The sequence below is a fragment of the Pithys albifrons genome, chromosome 8, assembly GCF_047495875.1.
Source record: "Pithys albifrons albifrons isolate INPA30051 chromosome 8, PitAlb_v1, whole genome shotgun sequence".
Classification (NCBI taxonomy): Eukaryota; Metazoa; Chordata; class Aves; order Passeriformes; family Thamnophilidae; genus Pithys; species Pithys albifrons.
The window spans coordinates 38194146-38220801 of record NC_092465.1 but is presented as its reverse complement, the minus strand read 5'-3'; the positions used below and the strand labels follow the sequence as shown (position 1 = coordinate 38220801).

The 26656-nt window shown below is 45.5% G+C and overlaps 1 protein-coding gene across 1 annotated transcript in view; it reads left to right on the top strand.

The window, feature by feature from the left end:
• The window catches only part of ABCA12 (ATP binding cassette subfamily A member 12), an 84322-nt gene that overhangs the window by 2415 nt on the left and 55251 nt on the right, over window positions 1-26656 (top strand). Inside the window, exons 2-9 of the mRNA XM_071562074.1 lie at window positions 1964-2057; window positions 16969-17116; window positions 19416-19495; window positions 20525-20634; window positions 21341-21526; window positions 22300-22478; window positions 25329-25441; window positions 26507-26603. Of these exons, the coding sequence (XP_071418175.1) occupies window positions 1964-2057; window positions 16969-17116; window positions 19416-19495; window positions 20525-20634; window positions 21341-21526; window positions 22300-22478; window positions 25329-25441; window positions 26507-26603 (1007 nt within the window). The remainder of the gene's footprint in view (window positions 1-1963; window positions 2058-16968; window positions 17117-19415; window positions 19496-20524; window positions 20635-21340; window positions 21527-22299; window positions 22479-25328; window positions 25442-26506; window positions 26604-26656) is intronic.

Genomic DNA, 26656 nt, shown 5'->3' with positions numbered 1-26656 from the left:
TGCCCCAAGAATGTGACAGATGTCTGGCCCTTCCTTTAGGCAGCGTCTGACTAATATCAGTTTCTGTGCTGTTACCCCATAATTTGCCTTTAGCCTGTGTGGTGCTAAACAAGGAGGCTGCGTTAATGATACCGTTTGCATGGGAATTAATCACAGTTAAACTGCATGTTTGGGGACTGATTATAGGGAAAGCATCTGATACAAAAAATTAGACACAGATTTAGCTTCGGTGATGGATGGATCTTGTTACAAGTTGTCAGCGTGTATGTAAAAGGCAGGAACTGTCTGTAAAAACTGAAATGTTGCTGAATGCTGAAATTATAGGAGTGCCCTCTGTGAAGGGATGTGTGGGGAGGTGTCTTGTAGTTTGATGTCTGTCAGTTGCCTATTTTAGGGCATGAATTTGTTCCTGTTTTCAAGCCTGTGTCACCTCACCAGGGATGATAGGGATGGAGCTGCTGCTGTAAAACAACCATCTTTAAGCTGAATTGCTCTCCAGAATTTGTTTGTCTGTCTGGTTGGTTTTATGTTCCAGTAAGTGTTACGGGAAATGAAAACATGGTTATGGGCTTGGAATTACTTTGGAAAAACAGTTTGGGGTAATGTGTGCTGATTTGAAAAAAATATAAGCACAATGATGAAAAATGGGATTATTTTGAAGAAAGACATCTTTTTAGTTACAAAAATTGGCATGAAGATGGCACAGCAATTTTGCAGCACTGAGTAGCTTGAGCTTAACTCCTGATGGATGGAAAGCTCTAACCAATAAGCATGGGAGCAAGCCAGCCAGCCAGTGCAGAAGCCATTGATTATTTGAATAATTGCATTTCCCTGGCTCACTCAACTCCAAGGCTTGTGGTTTTAAGATTTTGGGCCTTCTACTCAGACTGGTTTACTACACTGAATGATTACCAGACTGTGTTTCCTTAATTCTTACCCTCTGAGATGGTCAACCCTCACGTTAGACAGAAGAGTTCTGTAGATGCTCATGTGTTTTCAACATACTAGGCCAATCCTGCATCATTTCTCTTCCATCTGAGGTGAGATATATGGAAGTAATTCTTCCCTGAGAGGGTGGTGAGTCTCTGTCAAGGGTTGCCCAGAGAAGCTGCCCCATCCCTGGAAATGTTGGACAGAGAAACCTGGTCTAGTGGAAGGTGTCCCTGCCCATGGCCAGGGGTTTGGAACGAGATGGTCTTTAAGGTCCCTTTCAACCCAAACCATTCCATGATTTGTCTCAGCTCATCTATATGGACTGCTACAGTATCTGGAAATGGGAAGGTACCAGGGATTTGGGTTGCTGGGGTTAAAAGCTCATGTGAGGGATCTTGGTGATTGGTGTTCACATGTGGCTTCTGTGGTTGACTGGTTGCACAGCCCCATAAACCTCTTCCTTCTCCATGCTTGGGCTCCACATCTTGTAAATGACCACTATGAAAATCCTTTCTTTACCTCTACTGTGAGGCTCAACTGTTGGTGAAGAACAGTGACCTTTTTTGGGAAGAAATGTTGTAGACTTGTCCCACACTCAAATCTTGGGGGATAATTAAATCCAAGTCATATTTAAGCAGTGTCTGTCACTGAAAGGGAAACCAGCCTTTCACACTTCAGCTCTTTTATCTCACCATCGGCGTGTCCAAGAGCTCTGCGTTTCCCAGCATGCTTTTACTATTCCACAGCAGTGTCTCAAAGCTGGATAAACACTGTCCCCCATAATTATCAGCCAAACTGAAGCACAGGAAGCCTTGTGTTGTTTTCATCCTTGTTATTTGCTCTCAAAGTCTTAGGTAGTTTTTCTTCCTGCATAGATAATGCTTGGGCTTTAATTGTATGCAGACTGAGGCAGGTGTGATTTACAATGCACCTATAACTCATTTAGGGCACTGCTTGCACATTCCAGACGGGCTCTGGGACACATCAATGCGACAAACGTAACCCATATATTTTCATTGCTGTTTTATAGGTATGGTCGTTTGTTTTAATTTCCTGGCCTGTGGTTGTTTTCATAATCTTGGCCATTATCCGTCTCAAATTCCCTCCAGAACCACAGCAAAACTGTAAGTAACTGGTTTGTTTTTATGTCTGTGGGGTTTAGCTCTCATTTCAGTGACTGATGTGTTCATTTGATGTGTTTTGTTACTTTTACAAATTTGGTTCCTTGTAGTTTCCAGTGGAGATTTCCTGGGATGCAGAACGCTGTAAATAAAATGTGTGTGTTCCTCTGAGGTTGCTTCTGCTCATGTTTTGTTGGTTTTTTTTTTCAAATTAGCTTTATAATTAGAACACAACTCTAAAGAACTGTCTGATTTACTAGGATACTGCTGTTGTAGACAGCAATATAAATTTCCAGGAGAAACTGAGGGAGAAGAGGGCAGTGAAATGAGTGAGGGCAGAGGCTTCAAGTGTAATCACAGAGGTGAGGTAACAAACCTGAAATTGGTCAGCACGAGAGGTTTTACTTTGTGTGTGTTCTATGGGCAAAATGTGCATATTTAAGCATCTTGCTGCTAAGCCTCAGCTGAAGAGTTGTAACTAGTTTGGCTGCTGTGGCCTGATGGCATTTGTGAGGCCTTTCTAATAAAATAGCAGCTCTTTGGGTGAGTGAATAGTTGTTGGGGGTCAAATGGGTGATGAGTTTGCACAAGCTGGTTCTCACAACTTTGTTTCTTGGCTCAGGAGAACCTGTCTGCACTCAGAGCAGGGATGCACCTGAATCTGCTCTGAAACACTTGCACTGGTTAGTGAGGCCTCGTTCCCATCAGAAGCAGCATGTCCCAGCACCAGGCATGTTTGTTCATGGAATTGTAAAATAAAGCAGAGCAAGGAGTTTTCCCAGTTGGAAGCCTTTTTCCCTTCCACAGTGTTAATTTTGAGTTGATCAAATCATAGATTGGTTTGAGTTGGAAGGGACCTTAAGGGACCTGGGGGACTGAGGGACAGGAAGCTCAACAGGAGCCACCAGTGTGCCCAGGTGGCCAAGAAGGCCAAGGGGATCCTGGCCTGGATCCAAACTAGCGTGGCCAGCAGGCCCAGGGCAGTGACCCTTCCCCTGGACTCTGCCTTGGGGAGGCCACACCTTGAGTGTTGTGTTCAGTTCTGGGCCCCTCAGTTGAGGCAAGAGATTGAGGGGCTGGAGCAGGGCCAGAGAAGAGCAACAAGGCTGGAGAAGGGACTGGAGCACAAGTGCTGTGGGGAGAGGCTGAGGGAGCTGGGGGTGTTCAGCCTGGAGAAGAGGAGGCTCAGAGGGGACCTCAGCACTGTCTGGAACTGCCTGAAGGGAAGTTCTGGCCAGGTGGGGGTTGGTCTCTTCTCCCAGGCACTCAGCAATAGGACAAGGGGGCACGATGGGCTCAAGCTCTGCCAGGGGAAATTGAAGGTGGAGATGAGAAAAAACTTGTTTGCAGAGAGAGTGCTCAGGCATTGGAATGGGCTGCCCAGAGAGGGGGTGGATTCCCCATCCCTGGAGGTTTTTCAACTGAGCTTGGCTGTGGCACTGAGTGCCATGATCTGGTAAAGGGACTGGAGTTGGCCCAAGGGTTGGACTTGATGATCTCGGAGGTCTTTTCCAACCCAATTGATTCTACAATTCTATGATCTTGTCCCAACCCCCTGCCATGTGCAGGGACACCTCTCTGATCTCAGAAGTCAGTTCTGAGTGAGGGAAGAGGAGTGGGTGAAAGGGCTGGGCCCTTTTCAGGGATAACCTGCCTTTGTGTTAGGACAAATCAATCATGGAGCTGCACTCTTCATTATCTGCTCATTAGGGGTTTTTTCCAGCTTTATTGTTGCAGAGACTCTGAAAGTGTGTGCAAGGTTCTTTCTTCATGTTGCACATCCAGTTTGCTGAATCACATCCACGGGCTGCAACAGCAAACTGTGCAGAGCCATTAATGACAGCCATAGTTTCCCAGCACAGGGTAGAAACAGGCCATCAAAAATTACTGTAGTAAAGGATCTGTGACACTTGGGTGACAGCAGAGACACCCCCATGGCTGACCCACTCAGGTTGCCATCAACTGCACAAGAGTAAAGCCCTGGTGTGGACAGGGTTGGGTTTCTGTATTGGAGACAGAGAGAGTGCTGCAGGAGGAGAGGAGGCAGAGTCTGGCAGCAGAGGGGACAAGCAGTTGGCTTGCAGGGTTTGTAGCTCTGAGCTGTGTGTGATGCAGTCCTGAGGGATCTGGTGTGTGAGAAAGGGCCACGTTGTTAGACACACAATTAGGATAGCCCTTGTCCTAAAGGGCTTGCAGCCTATTCTGGGTGAAGGTTTGTGTGCCTCCTTTTGTAGACACGGATGTAGAGCCAGAGCAAGTGATGTTCTGAAGGACTTCTGTCATGGAGAAGGACATTCTTGATGTGTTAGTCAATTTTTAACCCCAAATCCATCTGCTGACAGCAAAAGACCTCGTTAGGCCTGGAATATATTTCCAGTTCTCCCAAATTCCCCTGAACCAGTTTGAGCAGGCAAGATGGGACACACTGTACTTTGTGAAAACCCCAGATTTTGCCAAGTGGGGAAATGACAATCCTCCCACAGGGCTCCAAGTGGTACTTCCTGTCCCTGATAAATCTGATAAGATGTATGTCAAGACATCCACATGGATAGGGAAATATTTCTGTTTTTAGTTGACATGGTTATTAGTTTGAATGCATATTTATTTGGAGAGTTTTTGCTGTGGGTGATCACATCTCTGCATTAGTGGATTAGCAGGAATAATCTTAGGAACAGCAAGTACTTCCATCAGTTGTGGTTTGCAGGAAGAGAAAGATTGGGCAGTATCTTTGGATTAGTTCCCTTTTCATCTGTGGATTAGTTTTATTTTGGTACAAGTCTCTCACTAAGTATGTGAGCAGGTGTCTGTCTCTCTTAGGAGATGGAAGCTCTCTATTGCAGGATAGGTTTTATGCTGGAAAATTATGGTTTGGGTGTATTCTTGTGATCCAGATCTTCAGAGACCATCTAAGAATCCTGAGGGGATAGAGGAGAATGTTGCCAGAGCATCAAAAAACCAGTTTCCACAGTTTTTTTAGTTAAATAAGAATAGTTGCTTGACAAATACTCTTTTTCTTTTTTTTTAACAGGTGGGAAAAAATGTGTCAGCTTTTTGCTTGAAAAGCAAAAGATAAATCACTTGGGAACTTTTCTGATAAAAAAGAAAGGCAGGTGGGGGTGGACACATCTAGGGAAACTATTACAGGAGTGGGTTCTGTTTGTTTTGAACAGGAATAAAACCCACCTTCTGCTGAGTTCCAGTGCCTGCCTTAAGACAGGATTGTTAAGTAGTGACAAGAAGCTGTTTCCAGTTCTTCTGCCAAGAGATTTTTGCAGGAAGACAAAAGCCAGGAAGCACAGAATCAGTGGTACAGAGATAGAATAAGGTCCCCAGATGCTGAGGTTTGTAGCCTTAGAGACAACCCCACAGGAAATCTCAGTCTATAACCTTATCTCATATATTCAGGGCCACAGAAATATCATGGAATCTATTATTTTTTCAGTTAAACCAGCTCAAATTCAAGACAGTAAGGTCTATTGAAGGACATCTAATACACGTACAATGGATGGGGGATTGTGTAGAGAACTTACCTGACAAATATCAGTCAAGAATGACCAAGTGGCAAGAGCTTCCTGCTTGCACTGAATGACATTGTGCAGCACCCAATGCCACGGGAGCTTGTGCCAGGCTGAGCTCCAGAGGGAAGTGACACACCAAATAAATGTTACCAGGGAGGAGGACACTCATGGGAAAACTAGGAACTGAGGAAAACAAGGAGCTGAAATCTATTCAATATATAATATTATTCACAACTAAAGCATCTTGTATCTTGGAGGTAAAAAAGCAAATCCCTCTTCTTTATTCTGGGCACCTGTTTGATGATGTTTCCAGGTCAGAAGAGATTGTTGTCAGGAGGAATGAAAGAGAGATTTCACTCTCTGTGCATACCCAGGTCCCGTGTCTAACCAAACAAAATCCCCATCCAACTTACCATGCACATCACAGCTGTGCCTTTTGACCTTTTTATTTCAGCCTTTGTCTTTGCTAGAAGGTATTTGGATGTGTTTTGTGGCATAGCTGTTGAACAGAAAGCTCTGGATTGGCAGCCTGCAAGTGAAAGCCAGTGCAGCGTGTTCTATGGTATTGTCCAAACTTTTGTGTCTGTATCACTTGTTTTCTGGAGTAGAGACTGAAGTTCTTTTCCATACTACAAGGTTTTGCAAGGTATGGGAATTGTGTGTGAGATACAATCTGTGCCTCAGGGCTCAACCCACTCAGTCTGCAGAGGAGCCCAATTACACTCCTTGCTTTAACGAGCCCTGTCACACCCTCCCCACCCTCCCCACCCGCTTTCTTCCTTTTCTGCCGGCCTGCCCTCCCCTCCTGTCACTTCGGCCTCATCGGTATTCCCTGTGGAAGCTGTCTTGGGTGTGGTTAGTCCAACACTCCCTCTTCTGCGGGGAAGAGGTGGGAGCGACCTTGCTGTCCTGTGCTGTGAAAGCCATGCCTCCTTCACAGGTATTTTTCCTTCTTCATGGGAAGAAGCTGTGCTCTTCGGTCTGGTCTTAAATCCACCAGATTCTGCCAGGGAGTTCGTTGCCTGAACAACCCTCAGTGAGGCACATCTTACAGAGTCACAGACTATTCTGAGTTGGAAGGGACCCACAAGGATCATCGAGTCCAACTCTGAAGTCAATGGCCCACACAGGGGATTGAACCCATGACCTTGGCATTACTACAACCAAGTTTGAACCAACTGAGCTAATCTCAGGGTCACCCTTCACTTATGTCCAGAGTATCCACCCGGGTTTCACCACAGTTGTGGAGGTGCCTGCAGGGTGTTTGTCACAGACTCAGGAGCAGAGTCCTTCACGAGGCTGCTCTTTGCAGCCAATATTCTGGGGGAATATCATGATCATTGATCACTAGTCTGTTGGCCAGTGCCAGCATAGCTGTTAGGTCTAGTTTAGAGCCAGAACTGTGTGGCACAACACTAAGTAGAGGGGCAGATACCATAGGCTGCTCTCATTCTGGGATCCAGCACTCCTGGGAGAAGAAAAGCCCAGGGCTTGAAGGTCTCTGAGCTACATCCCATTCAGTCTTACTGTGATTGGTAGCCAGGATTTGAACAGGGGCAGAATTGGCTGGAAAAGTCGGTATGAGGCACTGAACAGAGATCTGAGATGCCTTAGGAGAGGCTGTGGCCTATGTGTGCAGACACACCTTTCCTGTGACTTCTGTGCTGAGTATTGTTACCACGTTAGGGGTAACTGAGGCATGAGTTACCCTGCTCGGGACAGTGTCAGAAAAAGCAGGAGGATGCTCTGTATTGCTTGAAGAGTTTCCCCTTTCCTATGCCACTGAGAAAGCAGGTAAGGGTGGTGGGTGTGATGGGTCTGTTCTGCCAAGCACAGGCAGGCAGTGCCCATCACCCCCACCCTTATCACCCATGTGTGTCTCTGCCCCTTTGGCTGTTGCAGCAATGTTCTGGGAGATGAGTTCAGGGGGTCCTGCCCTGTGGGTCTGTGTGACTAAGGATTTAAACCACTTTTAGCTCTGACTGTTCCCTGCCTCAGTCCCAGCATGTTGTGCTGATGAAGATGCCCTTGCACTGATTTTGGCCTATGGTTAACAGAGAAGGACTTTGAGCTGGGTTAGTTCTCAATGTGAGTGATGGCTGTGGCTGCCAGGACACGAGTGAGGGCAGTTGTCATGGAGTAAGGTGGGTGACAGCACTGCTCTTCCTCTGAGATCCCATCCTGGAGCTGAGAAAGCTCAGAAAATATGCTGCATTTTAAAGGAATTTGCCTCATAGTTGGAGGGGCCTAAACTCATTTCCCAGTAGGGTGGAAAGATTAATAGGTTCCCTTGCTAATTACAGGGAGTTGAGATGGTGGCTCAGCTGCTGGGGCCACCCCATTCATTTGGATAAGTCATGAATATTTATGCAAGGCATAATCCACCCCAAGGCTTCAGCCTACTCTGTACATAGACAAGCACACACCAGATTTCCAGCTCTCCTTCACCAGTTGCCTGTGGTGGAGCAGCCCCACTCCTCATTTTCCATTACATGGCTTCATTTTCCTCCCCTACTTTTCTGTCAGTTTTCTTCTCTTTTCTAGACAACCATACATCAAGTTTTTGTCTGTGCTCATCTGCAGTGATTAGCAAAATCTGGTCTCCTTACACACGTGTCCAGCTATAGAATTCCCTGCATTTTGTCCAAGCCTTTACTTAGCTTGCAGACCCATCACCCAAACAGACACTGTGATGTTTGTAATGCCTCCCTTTCCATAAATCTCCACACTTCCATTCTTTCCACAGACTCTTCGGCCTTGTGGGGTGTGACTGAAGGATGCTCTGAGTTGGAGCTGGGAATGCTGGAGTTACCACTGTGTTTCACTCACTGAATTACAGCAGGGCCTTGGGGCTGTCACTTAATTCTAATGGACTTCCTGCAGCATCTCAGTCCGGGTGCTGGGCTCTGAAAGGGCAGAAGTGTTTTTCCAAAGGTGCTGAGCAGTTTGGCTTGAACTGAAGTCAGCAGTTGTTGATATCTGTGTTTCTGGAAAGCAGGTCACTTTTGTTTAAAGAATCTAAGCTGGACTCTGGAGGGCACTCAACATTGAAAGATGTTGGTTGGGTAAACACAGTTTTTGTGCAGGGTGTTTTTTCAAGAGTCTGGGTATGGATTTAAGCTTTTAGGTTCCAGCTTCTTGCTGGGAAATGTTCTGACTCTCTTCTCAGGCCTTGTTTGTGCGGTGCCCTGCTGCTCATACAGACAAGAGCAAGCTGGCTGTGTTACAACACCAGGTTAACCTTGCCTGCATTAAATATTGCTTAAAAAAAGCCCTGTAAGAAAAGGGCTTGTGTGCAGTTCCTGCTCTCTCCTGGTGTGTTTGTGCTTCAGGCAGTGGAGCATCCCTCCTCAACTTCCAGTGTCCCTCCTCCTCAGCTCTGCCCCGTGGTGCAGACATCAGCTCTGGCATTTCCCCACCTTGACCCGAATGTGCAATCCCTTTTAGAAGGGTTCCACCTCCCTCCTTTGTTCTTTGTCTTTGGTTCGGAGGTTCTCTCTCCTTCCTTTTTACACCTGCTGCTTCTTCCACTCCTTTGTGGTTTTTGTGCTCTCTGGTCTTTTTGATATCCCTGATCTGTGCATGAACCTGCTGTGATCAGAGCTGAGTGCTGATTTTTAATTTATTAAGTAAGGGGGTGGAAGCTGAAGGTCTGTGGGTGAGCAAAACTAGCTTGCCTAGTCTTAATAAGCATGGAAGTAGATGCTGTCTGTTCTGGGCTGGTCCTATTTGCAGATCCTGAAGTGCTTGAGGGCAGAATTAGGCAATGAACTGACGTGCTTCCTGTATTGAGGCCACCAAAGGAGGGAGGAGTCTTGCTGTGAGTTTGCTGGATTGATCCCACTGTGGCAGCAGACAGCTGAGGACATGGTGTCACTAAGACACTCAAGACAACAGGGATGCTGTTGCTGTAAAAATGAAGCATTCAAGGTTTTGATTCTCACCCAGCCCCACTGGGTGCCTGGAGGGGGTGGGAGTGGAGTTATCAGGGGTCTTGCTGAGCTTTTAAGTCAAAAAATACGAGCTGGGAAAGGAGGTTGTAGCAAGTTGGGGGTCAGTCTATTCTGCCTCATCTCAAATGAAAGGATGAGAGGAATCTGCTTCTTAAGTTGTGCCAGGGGAGGTTCAGGTTAGATATTCAAAACCAATTTTCACTGAAAGAGTGGTCAGGCTTTGGAGTGAGGTGCCCAAGGAGGTGGTGGAGTCATTGTCACTCTGACAGAGTAGGTACCGAGGCTGTTGGGTGTCTTGCAACTCGAGGGTAAGCTCAGAGAATCTCTTCTTTCATGCTGCTCAACAGATGAAATTGTAGAGGTAAATGGCATTTCTGCTGGATGGCCAAAAACAGGGTGAAAGGAATTGCCTGGTAGCTCCAGAGTGGCTTTAAAAATGGGGTCTGGGATGTGGAAGGGAGCAGTGTAGGACAGTTCCATAGGGAGTGTGATCCTGAACCACTAGCTCTGATCCAGCACAGCTCTTAAATATGTGTTTAAGCTACAGTCTGAGTAATCCCATTAAAATCAGCAGGGCTAATCACTGCTGTGCTCTGGCTTTGGGCACACTGAACGAGGTTTGGGCTGTACTGCCAGAAACTGCAACACTTTCTGTCCTCCCCCGGCTTTTATGAGTGTGGGACTGCTGTGGGCATTGATCTTGGTGGTGAGGAAAAGGTAAAGTCTCAGCTGGTGGTTGTGCCCTGGTGCTGCTCCCACTAAAGTCCTTATTTCCCAGGTAATTAGGAACATGCAGGTCCCTTTTTCCAGCTTCATGGTCAGATGTGAGTTTGAGTGCATGAATGTCACAGCAATACAATAACCACGGCAATTAAATATTCTCTTTTAATAGGTAAGGGATAGGCCAGCCAGCTATTTGGACCATTCTCCATGAGTGTAAAAAATACTTGGCTCCAAAATTAATCTCATCCCATAGATTTCATGATTTGGTTTAGTTTTTGGAGAGAGGTCAACAGTCCTAGCATTATCATAAGGCTTTCTACAAAAAGGTAGGCACATATTGATAAATAGATGTGAATAAAACTGGAAATAGGCACTTGTCTGAAGAGAAACAGTATCATCACCATTATGTCACCAAACAGGCACGTTTGTCTTTTTGGCTGTTTAAAAAAGCAAAGGAATAAAGTTTAAAGTAATGCTGTGTGCCAATGGGAAAGACTAGAAAGGAAGGCAGAAGGCTGTATGTACACAAACACAGCTTAGGTGTTTGCCTTAGAAAGTTGGGAGGAGGTCACCATATCAGGAAATATTTTCATTAGATCTTTTTGTGACTTGTTAGATAAATATGGATCACAGCTGACAAACAGTCAATTTATGTATTTTTTTTACTGCTCTGGGTTAGACCCCTATTGCTCAGGGGTGGTTGAGAAAGTGTGTAAGAACACAAAGTGCAGTGTTCCCTCCACTGTGAAAATCCTGAGAGGTTTAAGGTTTCTTCAGCCAGAAGCTGAAGGGGTTGAATCCAAATGATCATGTTTAGTAGCGGCTGACAAATTATTTTTTTTTTAATTTCTCTAATTGTTTCAAAATGAACATCTACTTTCCTATTTTAACCCTGTGGGAGCGAGCTCTGCAACATTTTGATATTTGTTTAAAAAGGTATTTTCAGTCCCTTTTGCCTGATACCTCAGGATCTCACTGTGTTTCTCTGTCCCTGTGTTGCAAGGGATGATTGATGTGGTGTTTTTTTTGCTGCTCTGGGTTAGACCCCTATTGCTCAGGGGTGGTTGAGAAAGTGTGTAAGAACACAAAGTGCAGTGTTCCCTCCACTGTGAAAATCCTGGCAGGTTTAAGGTTTCTTCAGCCAGAAGCTGAAGGGGGTGAATCCACATGATCATGTTTAGTAGCAGCTGACAATTTTTTTTTTTAATTTCTCTAATTCTTTCAAAATGAACATCTACTTTCCTATTTTAACCCTGTGGGAGCGAGCTCTGCAACATTTTGATATTTGTTTAAGAAGGTATTTTCAGTCCCTTTTGCCTGATAGCTCAGGATCTCACTGTGTTTCTCTGTCCCTGTGTTGCAAGGGATGATTGTTCACTCACCCTTTTCATGGCTGATCATGGTTTTATTTATTTTTTTATCAAACTACTTTTTGGCCATCTTTTTCTTAGCTGAAGAGTCCCAGTTATTGCATCTCTTTCTATGATTTGGCAATGATTGAAATAATTTTCAATTTGACACAATACTTTCTAATGAAGCCATTTGCTCGTTAGTGCCTCTAATTTTGAGTTGAGAGTTTTATGGATTTTTTATGAACTATGGAAGGAATATGAGAGGACTTGGAGTGTAAGGTATGTGCAGAATCAGAGTGTGTGAATTCTGAAGCCAAGGGAATTTTTTCATGCCCAAGGAATGGTGGTGACATGACACTGAACTTTGGGTGGACAGAGAACAGAAAACCTCAGTGGGGCTGCTGTGATCACAGTGCAGTGCCCACAGTCCACTGAATCACCCAGTTCCTGGTTGGATCAGCAAATGCTTGGGCTCAGCTGATGCAAATGCCTGAAACCTCAGTGTGATGGGAGCAGATAAATCCCCATGGCAGCATGAAACATGGTGCATTTAGATCTAAACATTTCGATCCATTTCAATTAATCTCAGCGATCAGAATGCAAGAGTCATTTTCATCATTCTTGTATGACATTTATTACTACCCTGATATTTTTCATCATTGTTATACCAAACACCTTTACCTGGAGAAAACAAAATATTTGGCTCATGTTGAAGGGAAGTGTGCTGGAATTTACACCGTTCAGGAAAGTAGGAGAAATTAATTTGCTTCCTTTTATTCTGAGAGCAAATGGGGAAATGCCAGATTTCCAGGGGTATGCATGTATTAGGGGTTTCTTCTGTTTATTATTACTGCTCTGCATGCCTTATTTCTTTCCAGATCTTGGAGATGTGACTGGCCTACTTAGGTGCTACAGAACAGAGAGAAGCAGCCAGCCCATGGAGCACTGAGCCCGCAGCCTCATCTGCCCTCATCAAGCCTGTCTAGACTTCAGTTTTGGGGATAGAAAATCAAAGCTCGGTCAGAGAGGACAGCAAAAGGCTCTGTGCTTGAGATTCTGCTGCTGGCAGACCCAGAAGTCAGGCTTTACTAACAGGATACAGATCTGGACTTGGATTTTGGTTGCAGACAAGTCAATTAAACCTGAAATGTGTAAGGGTGGCCTCTCAGCTCGGCCATGGGACAGCAGTGGGGGGAGTGGTTTCTCTCTCCTGACTCATAGGCAGTGTAGTGAAACCCTCCAAAGGAAATTGTAGTTTTAGGAAACTATGAGGTTTAAAGCTGAAGGCAGCAGGGAGAGTGAGAAAAATTGTCATGTGTTGTGGATCTGCTCTATTGGGTGATGTGGGATCATGAAGTTGGGACTTGGATGTGGCATTGCCACAGGCTTGGGTGGGAAAAGGAGCTGCCTTTTCCAGCCTGTGGAAGATAAGGGATTCCCAACAGTAGAAATACTGCAAAAGTCTCTACTCATTGAAAGACTGTCCTTTAAAATGTTCACAGCATTTACAACTTTCCTTCTGTAACATTCAATGGCCAATGCTTGTGTTGAGTACTGATGTCCCTGGTAGGGCATGAAAGGTCAGCCAAGGCAGGAACAGGTGGTTATGTCCATGTCTCCTGGAGCATTGGAGGGAGTCAGGGTCCAGCTTCCTCCCTGGCCATGCTGGCAGGGGCTGCAGGGTCAGCAGTGGGTCTGTATGTGTGTCAGGACAGCCCTTGTGGCTCCCCAGAGTCAGATCTCCTTACCAAGAGCAAGGTGGGATGGAGAGTGGGAGGATGGAGCAGGGAGCACATTAATCTCTTGACTCACCTTCCCATCGGTAAATTCCTTTGTTTGTATGATGAGAGGGAGTTACAAGAAAGAACTCTGAGGCTATGCCATGTTTGTTTGGGGCTTGGGCTCCCAAATCAGCCATATTTCCTGACACAGTGCCTTGCACTCTGGCTCTGCTCTGATCTCAGGCACACAGGCCAGAGGCAGCCCAGGCAGAGGCCAAGCTTCCCATGGCTGTGCTGCTGAGCTTCCCTTAAACTAAGCTGCTGCCTCTGTGGCCCCAGCAGGACGTGATTTTCAAGGCAGTATGAACAGAGGGGCTTGGTGGTTCTGATGGTGGTGAGGTTGACAGCTTGTTATCTGGGAGTGACAGACCTGTCACACCAGCCTGGCCACCCTGTTCCTGCCTGGTGGGAGCAGTGCATAAAGAAGACAGTGTATGTGGTGTGGGTCCTTCAGCATCAGCTGCCTGTGAGGAACAAAGGGTGGGATCCCTCTCCCAGTGGTATGTGTCTGTGGAAGGGCTGCCTGCATCCAAACCCAGCCTGTGAATTCCCTTTGGAGTCAGAGGTCTCATCAATTCTGGCAGCAGAGCCAATGCAGCCATTCATTCCATCCTGCTGGATGAGCCTGGGTCCTGTTCATGTGCTTGACACGAAGCACAGTTGGATACTCAGGGCTGAGAACCAGCAGAGGTCTGACTTGCACCAGATGGGAATCTGGCCCAGGCATTTCAGATTTTTTCTGTGAAAAACTTCCTTAATTCCCTAACTTCCAAGCCCAGGCCTCTTCCAGAAGAGTCCCCTCTGGCAGTGCCACTGCCTTTGGGCCGAGAGCCTGGTGGGGTTACCCTGGTCCATGCCCGCAGTGACTCAGGGATGGATCAGGCCCTGTGGCTGTATCCAGCTGCCAGCAAACTGCTCAGCATCTGCTGTGAGCTGGCAGAGCCTCCCTGAGCACCTCAATTGCAGGGGCCAACCATGTCTTCACAGGCATTGTGCCACCACCACGAGCAGCAGCACTTCCAAACTTCAGGTCACGAATTCCTGTCTCTTTTTTTTCCAGGCTCCTGTTTCAAAAGAGCTGATATCATTGCTGTGTTCCTACACTGAACACCTCGCTTGTGATAGAGCAGCTGATTGTTTAATTGTTTAATTGTCCACTTAGTTCAAAGTGTGCTGCTTCTGAGTTCAGTTTTAACATTTGTACATTTAACTTTTACCTCAGGGAAGTATCTTCCTCTGCTCTGGATTCATCAGGATCTCTTGCATAATCATCCCTGTGAACATCTCTCATGTCTGTGAAGAAGACCAGTGCTCCCCAAGCAGACCCACCCCTGTGTTCCCTGCTCTGCTGTCCCTTAGGAGTTGCACAGCTTTGGCTGCTCCAGGTCTGCTGACAGACACAAGCCTAGTCCTGGCCCTGGTTGTTGGTGGGAGATGTGGAGGCTGTAGCTGTTTCCCTCCCAGCTCCTGCCTGTTTCCCATCATGGTTGTTGTGCTCTCCATCTTAAACCTCGTGGCTTCCCAGGTCTTTAAACCTTCATTTTGGTTGGGACACCGATAAAGTGAGGTCTGTGGTGTGCATTTTTGGACTGGTGTGCAAGTCAGTTCCCTGCATGGGAATAGAGGGTGTGGGAGATCAGAAGGAAGATGAGAGAAAACTGCCCGTGTGTGAAAAACGCCATTTTGCAGGGCTGTAATTGGTGATCCCAAGGGCAAACATCCCAGACACAGCAGGGATGTTCACACAAGGATCCTCCCAGATTAAAGCACCCTGCTCAAAAGTTTCCCTCATGGGCAGCAGATTAATTACTGTTCAAAACCTTTGGAGTGGTGGACGCTTGGTCCTGTGGCCCCAACACCAGAAGGTCTGCCTGTAGAGATAAGAGAGATCTTTTACTCTCCTTGGTGCACTGTGATTACCAGGAGCTGGTTCAGCCTGCTGTGTAACTCCTGAGGGATGGAGGGATGTATCTCCTGAGCTGGTTTGAAGGATGCAGCGAGTCCTGGGGAGCACTCCTTCTCCTCTGGCTGGGGATCTTTGTCCTCTAATTTTCCCAGCCAGTTCTCTGCTGAGGTGTACAAGAGAATCACAACACCATCAGGTTGGGTGCTTTGCCTCTGAAGGTCTCAGCAGTCCTCTGTGACAGTTTGCTGTCTTGCCCAAAGCAATGGGAACTCCTGTGCTAATCCTGTGGTTTTGGGATTTGACTCCAAAATGCAGTGCACACCTGTGGGCTGTGACCAGCTGTGCTGAGGAAAGCTCAGGGAAGTCCAGTCTTCATCAAGGGGACTGGCCATGGACTCCACCTAGCACTGCCATCCCCTGTGGGAACATCTGGGGTTTGCCCAGTGCTATAATGAATAAAAGTAGTGCAAATACATGTACCACATGTGTCCTTTTTGGAGGGTTAGAGATAAAGCTGTGCCGGGGTGAGAGCCACAGGTCATCTTTGAAGACTAAAGAGCAAGGTAATGAATTACCACAGGCCTGCCTGTGGGCCTTTAGTAAATCTGGCTGCTTTCCATAGCAGAAATAATAGCAATGTCCTTTGCCAGGTAATTTTCGAAATGATTATTTTAAATAATAAGTTGCTGTGATCCAGCAAAAGAGTTTGGAGATTTATTAGGGTGTTTGTCACTGTGAGAAAGAGCAGCTGGTGAACCCTGTGGGCTGGCAGTGAGCAGCACGGGGCAAGAGGCACATCAGATACTCAAGTGTCTCATTGCTCAGGCCCACTCTGGGTGAGGAGAAGGAGGAGACAGGGACATACATCTCATCCCTCAGTGCTGTCTGCCAGCATCCCAGGTCACCAGGCAGATGGTACCAGAGCTGCTCTGAGGCAGGAGGAGACACGGGTGGTGGTGGTGATAGATTGCTCCTCTCCCTTCGCAGGGCAGGTCTGGACAAAAGGCAAAGGATGTTTGTTGGCCCTGGATCCATTGCCCTTTCCTGTGGTTAAAGCTGACACAGAGCCCTGTTTTAACAACCTGGCTTGGAAATGAAGATGGTGGCGTTTCATAGAAACTGATCCTGCCAAGCCTTGGAGAACAGGCTCTTGCAGGTGCTTCAGGTTACTCTGGCCATCTACCTGCTTCTATTCCATTGTGTTTTTTAAAGGCAGAATTAGGATATCTTATACTTAGGGGGTTTTTGTAATTTCTTGCCTGTTGCGTTTTGGAGTGAAGGGGGAAATCTGCAGTTGCTTCAGGACTGACAAATATCAAAAAAATAGCTTGACTCTTTTCCTGTTAACTGGGATCCTGAGCAACTGGGTCTAGTGGAAGGTGTCTGTGTCCATGGCAGGGGTTTTGGAACGAGATGATCTTCAGGGTTTTTTCCAACCCAAACCATTCTATGATTCTGTGATTAAATAGCCTGGGATGGCTTTGTCAGTGTTGAGGAGGCATTTCTAGCAGGATTTGGCAGACTGTGCTGCCAGGGTGGAGTAAAAGAGCCTCAGTGAAGCTGAGAATCTGTCTCGTGGTTTAAGAAGGGAAAATAGAACACATTGATGGAAACTTATGGCCATAAAGTGCATGTCCACATCATAATAATAACAACATTTTCTTTCTCCTTCTTCCTCCAGGTTATCTTGCACCCCGAAACCTTCCTAGTGCAGGCTTCTTCCCCTTCCTGCAAACCGTGCTGTGTGACTCAGATGCCAGGTGTAAAGGCACACCATACACACCAGAAGATCTGCTGCCAAAACTTGGTGACATCTCATCTCTCAGACTGTAAGGAAATCTGAATATTTCTGGGGTTTAGAAGCTGTAAAACAAGACTTGCTTTGAGGTGGAGGGAGGAGCCATGCATGTCTGTATGTGCAAGTTTGTCCACAATAGATAGACCTCAAATACCTGTTATAACAGGTATCTGACACTTGAAAATAAGAATATGGGCTGCAACGTGGACACTTTAAAAATGTTCGTGTCAGGTGCAGCTCTCAGTAATTTGTCCATCTATTCAGGCTTGACAGTTGAAGGGAATTCTACTCCTCAAGAAAAATGCTTCAGCTCACCCAGATCAGAGAAAACAAACTTTTTTCCATGACTGTGGGTCAGGTCAGTGGGTAAGACTTGCACCCAGAGCAGCCCAGGGTGCTGCTCTGCCACTGTGGTGATGGGTTCAGGGTTGCTTTGGGTGGAACTGGCCAGTGTTGCCCACCAGCTCTAGTATGAGGTGTGTTCTGACTGCTCTTCCAGCAGATCCTCCAGGTGCCAGCCAGGATGGGTGTCCTCTCTGCAGGCCATCAAAGTGTTGGAAAGCAGATGAAAATGAAGACACAATTTTTGCCCTCCAAAGCATGTACATTTTGCAGTGTGGAGCTGGCTGGGCATGTCTTGTTGGAACGTCATTTTGCTGAAATTGAAGTGTTCAGCCGAAGCATTTCAACTTATTGATGTTCCACTTGAAGCCAAGTAGCATTTGCTTTAAGCTGTGCTAGCCAGGGTTGTTTCTACATCTTGGCTGCCTGGTTCTGACACACCTCTGTGGAACATGCCACTCTGAGGCCTGGCTGGTTCATGGAGAGATGAAAATCTGGGCATCTCAAAATGTCCCTGTTTGCTCATCTTTGCCTTCAGGTGAGAGGCTGTTCCATAGTGGCTGTGTCAGAGCCTCAGAATCCCTCTTGGACAGAGCCTGGGAGTCTGAGCAGCTAAGGTGGGCCCCATGCCTTCCATCAGAGAGCCCATCAGGCAGGATGGGGGATCCTGGGGTTAGTGGCTCCTCCTTAGTGCAGAGGGACCATCATTTCCCAGGCCAAGTCAGTGATCAGGATCTCTGTTGGTTGGATGACTGAGTATGTGGTGACTGAAGTTACACAAGGTGAATCCTAATCAAATTCAAGGTCACACAGCAGAAGAGGAGAGGGAAGGCAAAGCTACACAAACTGTATGCCTGGATTCACAGCTCTTTTTTCCTCAGTGTCATTGTTTTGCCCTGAGCATGTTAAACAATTGTTAATTTGGGGTATTGAAATGAAGAAATGGGAGCTTCTAGTGCCAAAGCTGGAGGTCTTCCATGGGTTTCAATAACTGCAAATCCTCCTTGCTTTCTGTTTTTGGTTTCTGAAAAGCTGTTTAGGAAATAACTGGTTTTCTCTGCCAACTGAAAATCAGAGGATTTGGCCAAACTATAGATCAAGTCACATAAGTTGTTAATAAGCATCCTGAGCACTCCTGATGCTCAGTTGGCTGTGTGGTCTTATTACAGCTGTGTGGCCATACCCACCCCTCAGGGGTCAGTGTCAGCCTAAGAAATACATTGCATTCTACAAGAAACAACACCAAATGTTAAGCAGCCAAAGCAAAACTAGTGGATACAGCAGAGTCTAAAACCTCAGGGAAAGGTCACCTGGGAAGGGGAAAGCTCCAGATGAATAGGTGCAGCTCTGCCTCAGGAGCAGAAGCACCTTGGGTGAGTTTGTCACAAAGTTTTAAGTTGTGCCCCTTCACTGTTTGGATATATTATTGTGTAATATTCTACAGTTTGGATCTATTACTGTGTAATATTCAGCTAATCCACGCTCTTTTTCTCCTCTCCCATTGTGTAACTCACTGAAGCTCTTGTTAAACTTGCCCTAAAACTGTTTTATACCAGTGGTCAACAGAGAAAATGGGCAAGGCTCCCATCTTTGATTCCATTCCTCAGAGGCATTTACCAGGTTGTGCAAGACATGATTGCTTGAGGTTTCCCTTACTGAAAGGGAACTAAGTCCAAAAGCCAAGCTTAACACCAACTTCTTCCAGTGAAGTGATTGGTAAGGATGAATTAAACCCCATTATCTAGAAGGTTTTCTTGGTGAGGGCATGCAGCTTATAGTGCCATGGAGTTCTGCACTTTTGCTTCCCCAAAATACCTGCCAGGTCTCTGGAAGGAGTGAGGCTTTTGCACAACCCTCATTTCAACACAACAGCCTTGAAATCCAGCTATAGACACATTCTGAGTCAACGCAGAAAAGTGTGAGCTTAATTATAAGAAACTCTGTGAGTTGTTACAGGTGTCTTTTTCTCTTATTCTTCCTTCCCCCAGTAAGAGGAGGAGCTCTTCCAAGGACAGCCATCCATCACCATGGAGTGCAGAGGTTCCCAAAAGCAGGAATGCTTCGCTGGGTAGGTTATTCACTGCTCCCCAACGTTCTGCTCTGTGAAGGCTGACCTTTTGAAGCTCTCTGGACAGAGATGCAATTCTTAGAGCACTGCTAAAATGATTTATGTGTTCTACACAGGCATGTGACCACGGCCATGACATTAGTGCAGATTCTTGGGAGTAAGTGCAAGTAGCTGTCTGCTAAAGACTTTGGGAATTTGGCCAAGAAACCAGGATTAAATGGTTCTGCTTCACAGGAGCAAGATCACAGATTGACTGGACATTAATTAAAGACCTGGCTATTTATGGAATATTGCCCTTTTACTGCCCACAAATTCTCCATAAACAGCTTATGATTTTTTTCAAATGTGTTTTTGTTCACAGTTATCCAAAAAATAAGTTGTCTTCTCTGCCACAGTGCATATTTATTGTTGGTGATGTTCTCCTCTGATGTGATTCTCTTTCCGGAAGGAACTTTCAGACTGAAATTTTCCATAAAATCGTTACAATTATTATTTATTGATGGTAATGGCTAGTACAATCCACAAGCCATCATGATGGATGGCCCTTTCTCCAGGGAGCTCACGATGAAATGAATGATTACAGATTTGCATCTGCCTGTTCTGCTCCAGCCACTCACTGTTCCAATTAGCATTCCTGCCAACCCCCTCGCTCTGTGGTGCACAGAGAGAAAAAGGCACAACACAGAAGGGACCAAACACAGAGTCATGGGGGAAAAAAGTAAATCAATCAACAGTTCTGGGAACTATGGACTCATGCTGATGGTCAGGGAGGAGCTCAGTTCTACAAGTTATTATAAAAAAATAAAATCAAAATCCTAGGTCACAGCCCCATGTAATATGTTACATGGATGATCACATCAGAAAAAGCCCTTTAAGTCCTTACAGGGTGGCATTGGCTGTACCTTTGGAAACAGATTGACAATGAAGGCGTGCCCAAAGCCCCAGGCAGCTGTACTGTGTCACAGTTTGATGTAGCAAAGAGGTTAAAAGACATTAAGCAAAATACAGTGTTTTAAACTGTTGTTGCAGCATTTGGGGATTTGGTATCCCATGGAGAAAAAGGCCTTTGGAATATTTCGTCACCATCCAACTTGACTTCCAGCATCAACATGTTCAGCAAAATCCTCAGCTCTGGGAAGGTAAGTCTGTATTTGCATAACAGCTGCATGAACATTTATGTGTCATCATGTTTAAAAAATTAGAAGGTCAAAGTACCAAAATACAGCTTTTATTACCTTTGGATCTCTCCTGTTACGTGAATGTGCTTTATTTTGGGAAGGCAATGACTGCAGGTGGAATTTTAAACTTTGTGGTAAGTTCATTACCCTCTAAGCAGAACCATCCACCTTGGGACATAATACCATGAAATACCAAATATGGACATACACAATACCCTGAGATATTTTGTTCGTAACTTGTCTGAGTTGAGTGTGTTTTCTTTCAGGTGAATTTAAAGATGTCACAGGCTTTGCCATTCAATTATTTATTTGTTCATGATACTCCTGCAGTGGCATCATGTATGTTTAATATGTAGGTATTGACTAATTATAGGATCAACTCCTTTTTAACAGCACCTTAGCACAATGTAATGAGCACTGCTAAGCTTGTGTTTTTGTGTTAATGCCCAGAAATCCTTACACACATTTCTCTTTATTACATATGAGGAGTTTGAGGGATTTTCGTGTCGCTGTTCAGCTGCTGGAATCCTGTCTGTGTGTGAGTGCTTGAAATGACAGTGCTTTTCAGATGCCACTACTATCTCTTAAAAAAAGTCTCCCCACTGCATTTAAAACCATCCCAGATGGAATGTTGCTTTACAGCTGCCTCAAATGTTCTGTCTTTCAGAGCCAGACCAAATATTCCACTGCAGCCAACCTCAAAGTCCTGCTGTGTGAGGTCTTGTCGCGGTACGTGGCACATCCCGGTGTCACCGGGGAGAGGATGGCAGCCAACATCCTCCACACCTTCTGCTTCACCAACTCCTCACTTCTAGAATCGGTGGCCCAGGAGTTCAGGAGTCAGCTCTCTCAGGTGAGTGCCTGGCACCTTTCCTGGTGACTGCAGCTGGGAGCTGTGGTACTTTATACGTGTTAGGCAGCGCTGGGGAGCTGAGCAGGGCCCCTCCTGGCCCTTCTGTCCCTACACCAGAGTGCACCCAGGGCATGATGAGACTGAGCTAACTCTTGGGAATGGGATAGCCCAAAGACCTTCAGGCTGAATACACAGCTCAGAAAGCCAAGAACCAAGGGTTCTCACCATGCCTGGGCCTTGTTTCTCCTCTTCATTTGCCCTGCTGCAGTGACAGGTAGATAGAACAGCATGAGGATGAGGTGCAAATAAGAATATTTAAAGCTAGGGAAGGCAATAAATTTAATTGTGTATTACCTCAGCTGTATAACTTCATCCAGTAACTCCTGCATCTGATCCAACAATCCATGATTGAGGCAGTGCTTGTCTTTGGGAAAGCAATACAATTAAAGCAAATTAATCCTATGAAGGTAATACCTTCTTCCCCACCTCTCCAAGGTGAGGATTGACATTAACTTTTCTTGTATTCCTAGTCTTTGGACTCTTTAGGACATTGTGAATCCTAGGGCTTCTCTGAACAGAGAATTTATTGTACAAGCTGGGGTGTGAAGTAAAAGCACAGTCACTGTTTCAGTTATTGCCTGTCACTAAAGTCCTTTGAATGGGTTGTTTGTAGACTTGCATGCAAGTGCAGTGCAAGCTGAAAAACGTAAAAGGACCCACCAGCAGCAAAAGTTCTTGTTCTTAAATAATTTCTTGCACTGTTATTTGTTAAGGTGCAACACAACCCACAGTACCAGGAGACGTTTGTCAGTGAAATGGTCTCGTTTCTGATGCTCATCTCCCAAGTGCAGAATGACACCTCCCTGTGGCATCTCCTTTTGCTGGCCCCAGATGTGTTTCAGGACAACATGCAACTGCAAGACATAATTGATTTCCTTCAGAATCCAAGCAGGTAAAATAGAGAAGATGCCAGGAGAGGCACTGAAAGGGTTTGCGTATTGGCCTCTGAGGACATCATCTCTCATTGTGAAGAGAGGGTGTTGGTTTAAAAGCATGATTTGTTTGGGGAAGATGTGGCTCCACACTAATGCATCTCTAAAGGGCTCTGTGGACTGTGAGCAGTGTGTTGATTTTCAATGACTCTTGTGTCACTTTTAAAATGGGAGTTTGTTGTGAACTCCGAAGGCTCTGTCATGCCCTTGTGCAGATAGAAAAGCTGGTGAGTCTCAGCCACTGCCTTTGGCTGAAGAAAAGCCCTCCTGGCTGGATAAGGAAAGCAGCTGGCTGCTTCTTTCCAGTGAAACAGAGAGCCAAATTCAAGCTGCTTTGGGACATCTGAAGCACTTGTGGGGGAGCCTTAATTTTATTTTTTTTAAATGGATTACCTGATTTACCGCTGGTTTAATCTTTCAAGACTGGTCCCAAGAAAGCAGAGAACAGAGGGAGCCTGTTTTTTTTAGCATATAGGGCTTTGAGCTTTTCTAACTTTAAGAAGAAAGCGCCAGTTACGGACTTGCTCAATGGTTATATGAAAAAAAGATCTGACCTAACTGCATAAATGAACTGTGCTGAAATACTTGATGCAGGACAATAAAAACTCCTCTAAAATGGGCTTAGGCTTGAAATCCCTTTCCTGCTCTGTGGTTAGGCTAAACTCTCAGTGATCTGTAGAAGAGTGGACTTACTTAAAATATTAGGGGACTCTGTTCCAAATCATCTATGAGATGTGACTGCTCTTCTATAAAATAGTCTGAATAGTCCAGTTGTTACAGCACATGGAGGACAGCAAGACAGCTTTTTGTTTTTACCTTGCGTGCATGAGGAGGTGGGTTAAGATGCCAAAAGAGGTTGTAGACGCTTTGCCACCTCGATTACAGCCAGGCTTGCGGGGACTCACTTTCATCACTGGTGTGCTGCCAAGGCACTTAAAACCCTGTGCATTTAATATCTAGGTAATTTGCCATGCTGCATTGTGAGACCTATTTGTAAGTTGTAATGTCCTTATCCTTAAAGGAGTCAGTAGTGGTGTGGCAAGAATTTTAATTTTATTCCGCAATGTTTTGTTTGTGCTGCTGTTTCAGACAGAGGATTATTTCATTTGTGTTTACTGGGTTGCAGAATCAAGCCCAAGAACCAGCACCATCCGAGTGCCCAGGGAGAACTAATATTTACTGTGCTGGTCTGCTTTGCTCTACAGCTGCAGAGCTGGGCAAAGTTATCATAGGCATGACAAAGAGCCACATAGAATTTCATCATCAGAACTGTGCAGTGCTTTTATGCCTGGCATCTGGCACTGTAGTGTGTGAGTAAAGAGTTATTGCAAAGAGATTGCACAAGTAGTGCTTTTAATGATGCTTACAAAAGCACATCTTAGCGGGCCTGGCCGTGTCTCTCACTCCAGGCAATACTGACCTCCTAAAGAAGTGCTGTACAGGAAATTTTTTTGTTGTATGGATATGAAGGTATAGAAGAAAAGAACTTTTGCTCGTTGTGGCATCTGTTTTAACCACATGATAAATGCCACTACTGTTAAACAATAACTTCCAAGTCATGAATTCTAAAGAAAGCTTAGGAGCAAATTTTGTTACCCACAAAAACCTGTTTTGCAGACTGAATTCACAAGTGCTCCTGTTTGTTGCTTTAAGATAGTTTTTCAGCTAAGCACATAAGCTGAACTTTTTCTCTGAAGACAGTCTGCAAAAGCCCTGCAAGACTGAAATAAAAGGGCAACAACACTTGATTCCTTGTTTGCTGCCTTCTGATCTGCATGACAAGCATCTGCTTTTGGCAAGCCTGTGCCTGCCTCCTCCCTGCCTCTGCCATTGCTCAGCTAAATATGTCATTTATAACTGAGTTCCTACCCCCTCTAAAACTCTCACTAACAAGCACATCTGCAGAACAAAAATGATGAGCAGCAAGGCCACGAAACCTGCATGGAGACGCTATGCTAAATGAGGAGGAAAGAGATCCCTGGTGCTCTGTTCTCACCAGCAGCCTGTTCCCAGGGCTCAGGAGGTGTTTATTCATGCCCCTGAAATCAGCTCAGCCACGTTCTTTGTGTATCACCTGCAGAACTTGCAGCAGGGAGAGACTGTGCATTTCACAGTGACCCTGAGCCCGCAGTGAAGAGCTGCTCTTCACACAGGAGAAGCAAAAGGGACTCGTAATCACTGTGAAGTTTTCAGGAACCTGAACAGACAGTCCTTTAAATGACTTCCTCTGTGACACAATATGCCTGATTATCAGCTTGTGCTTTCCTAACACTGAAAAACATTCCTTGCTTTCCCTGGCAGCCTGCCTGTTAAAGTATAAAAGAGGAAAGGAGGAGAATGGGAAATGGTAACAGTTATTTGTGATTGCTTCTTCCTTCCACAGATGTTGTCCCCTAGGGATCCCTGCTCTCCCTGCAGCCTTGTCTGCTTGCTTCTTGGTGTCTTTTAGGAGTTTCCCCTGCAGCAGTGAATCACCTGGCTGGCACATCACCTGGGTGTTTTCTGAGACCTGCTGGGAGGATTTAAGTGCTTTATAGATTTTACATAACTCTCAGGACAAGTACACCTAATGAGTGCCACACATATGTTTGTGCTAATATACCACCATGGCTTTCCCACCCAAGTGCTTAGTATTTGTATTTTGTGTGTGACCAAACAAATAATTGACAGCAGGGGTGATGTCCTGCCTGTCAGGCATTTTAAGAGTGATGGGCTGTACTCCAGCTGTTTCCCATTTGAACATTTGTTTTATTTCTTCTCATAAACATGTAACCACAGTTTATTTTCCTTTTTTTCCCCTCCCCCTATAGTGTTGTGCTGGCAGCTCAGAATGTCTCTGAATCACTTGTGACTGATGATAGATTCAAAACTGTTCAGAGTGGGGTTACAGATCCTCCATATTCCCTGAACTGCTTGGAGCAAGGTAAGACTCCTCCACAGAGTCACATCTCTGCTGAAAACCTGTGGTGCTGAGGAGGAGCAAACTGCAGGCTAATAAGTAACCACACAGACTGCACACTGTTCAGGGTTCAGCATACTGGATTCCTCTTTCAGCTTTTCACAAGTGTGAATAAAACACCTCATTTCAAACAGAGAAGTGAAAAAGCTTGGATTGGTCAGTGGACAATGAAATAACATGAGTTTGCAGTCTCAGTGGAAGTAGAGGACAGTAATTTTATACCTTGGTTTTCTGTTTTTGGGGGGTAATGTCAAAATCTGCCTCTACTTGTGGATTCTGTCAAAATCACCTCAGCATATCAAGGCTGGGGCTGGGGCTGGGCTGCACAACAAGCTGTTTGCATCCAGAGTGGCCATTCCTCTAAATCCCTCTCACTTAGAGCAGAGCCAGTCCTGGACACCCCCCTATAACTGAGGGGGTGTGAGCAGGCAAGGGAGAGGTCCAGCCCCTAAATGCTACAAGAGGCAGATCAGTAAATGCTGTCCACTCCCTACTTGTTTCATGGAGCTGATGGAAATTGAGTTGGTTAAGAATACGATTAATGTTGTGCAAATAGGGAAAACACAGAGATGGGGCTAATGAGAGGACTGGACATGTGGGGATATCAAGGTGAGCATAAATGGCTAGGGGGACATAAATGATGCTGCAGACAAAGCTCATGTGTGAGGAGTAAAAACGTATTCCTAAACAAAGGAAAAGAAACCATAATAATTACTTGGCCACCTTATCCTGCATTACTCATAGCAAAGGAGGATGAGAGTTTTTAGCACCCAGATCACAGGGGCTTGGAATTGTTCCTGACATGGAAAGTCATTTCTATGAAACCAGGTAGCACCCTCACTTCCTTCAGAGGGCCGGGGAGAGTTACACCCCAAAAGAGCATTCAAATTTCTAACCAGGATCTTGCCTTATGGTAGAAGCCTAACTTCACACGTGCATGTCACCCTTGAACAAATGGGCCATATAGCTCTTTCCAGGTTCCAAAATTATGTGATCTTTACTAATATACTCTTTGTGTCTTTGTTCTAGATAAAGAACAAACTTGGGTGACCAGATACATTTGTAATTCCTTTGTTAACTGGAAAGACAAGCAGACTTTAGTGTCTGAATTGGAGGAAGTTCCAAGGTAAGACATTAGCTAAAGGGGTATTGCTAACAGTGTAATTCAAATCTATGATC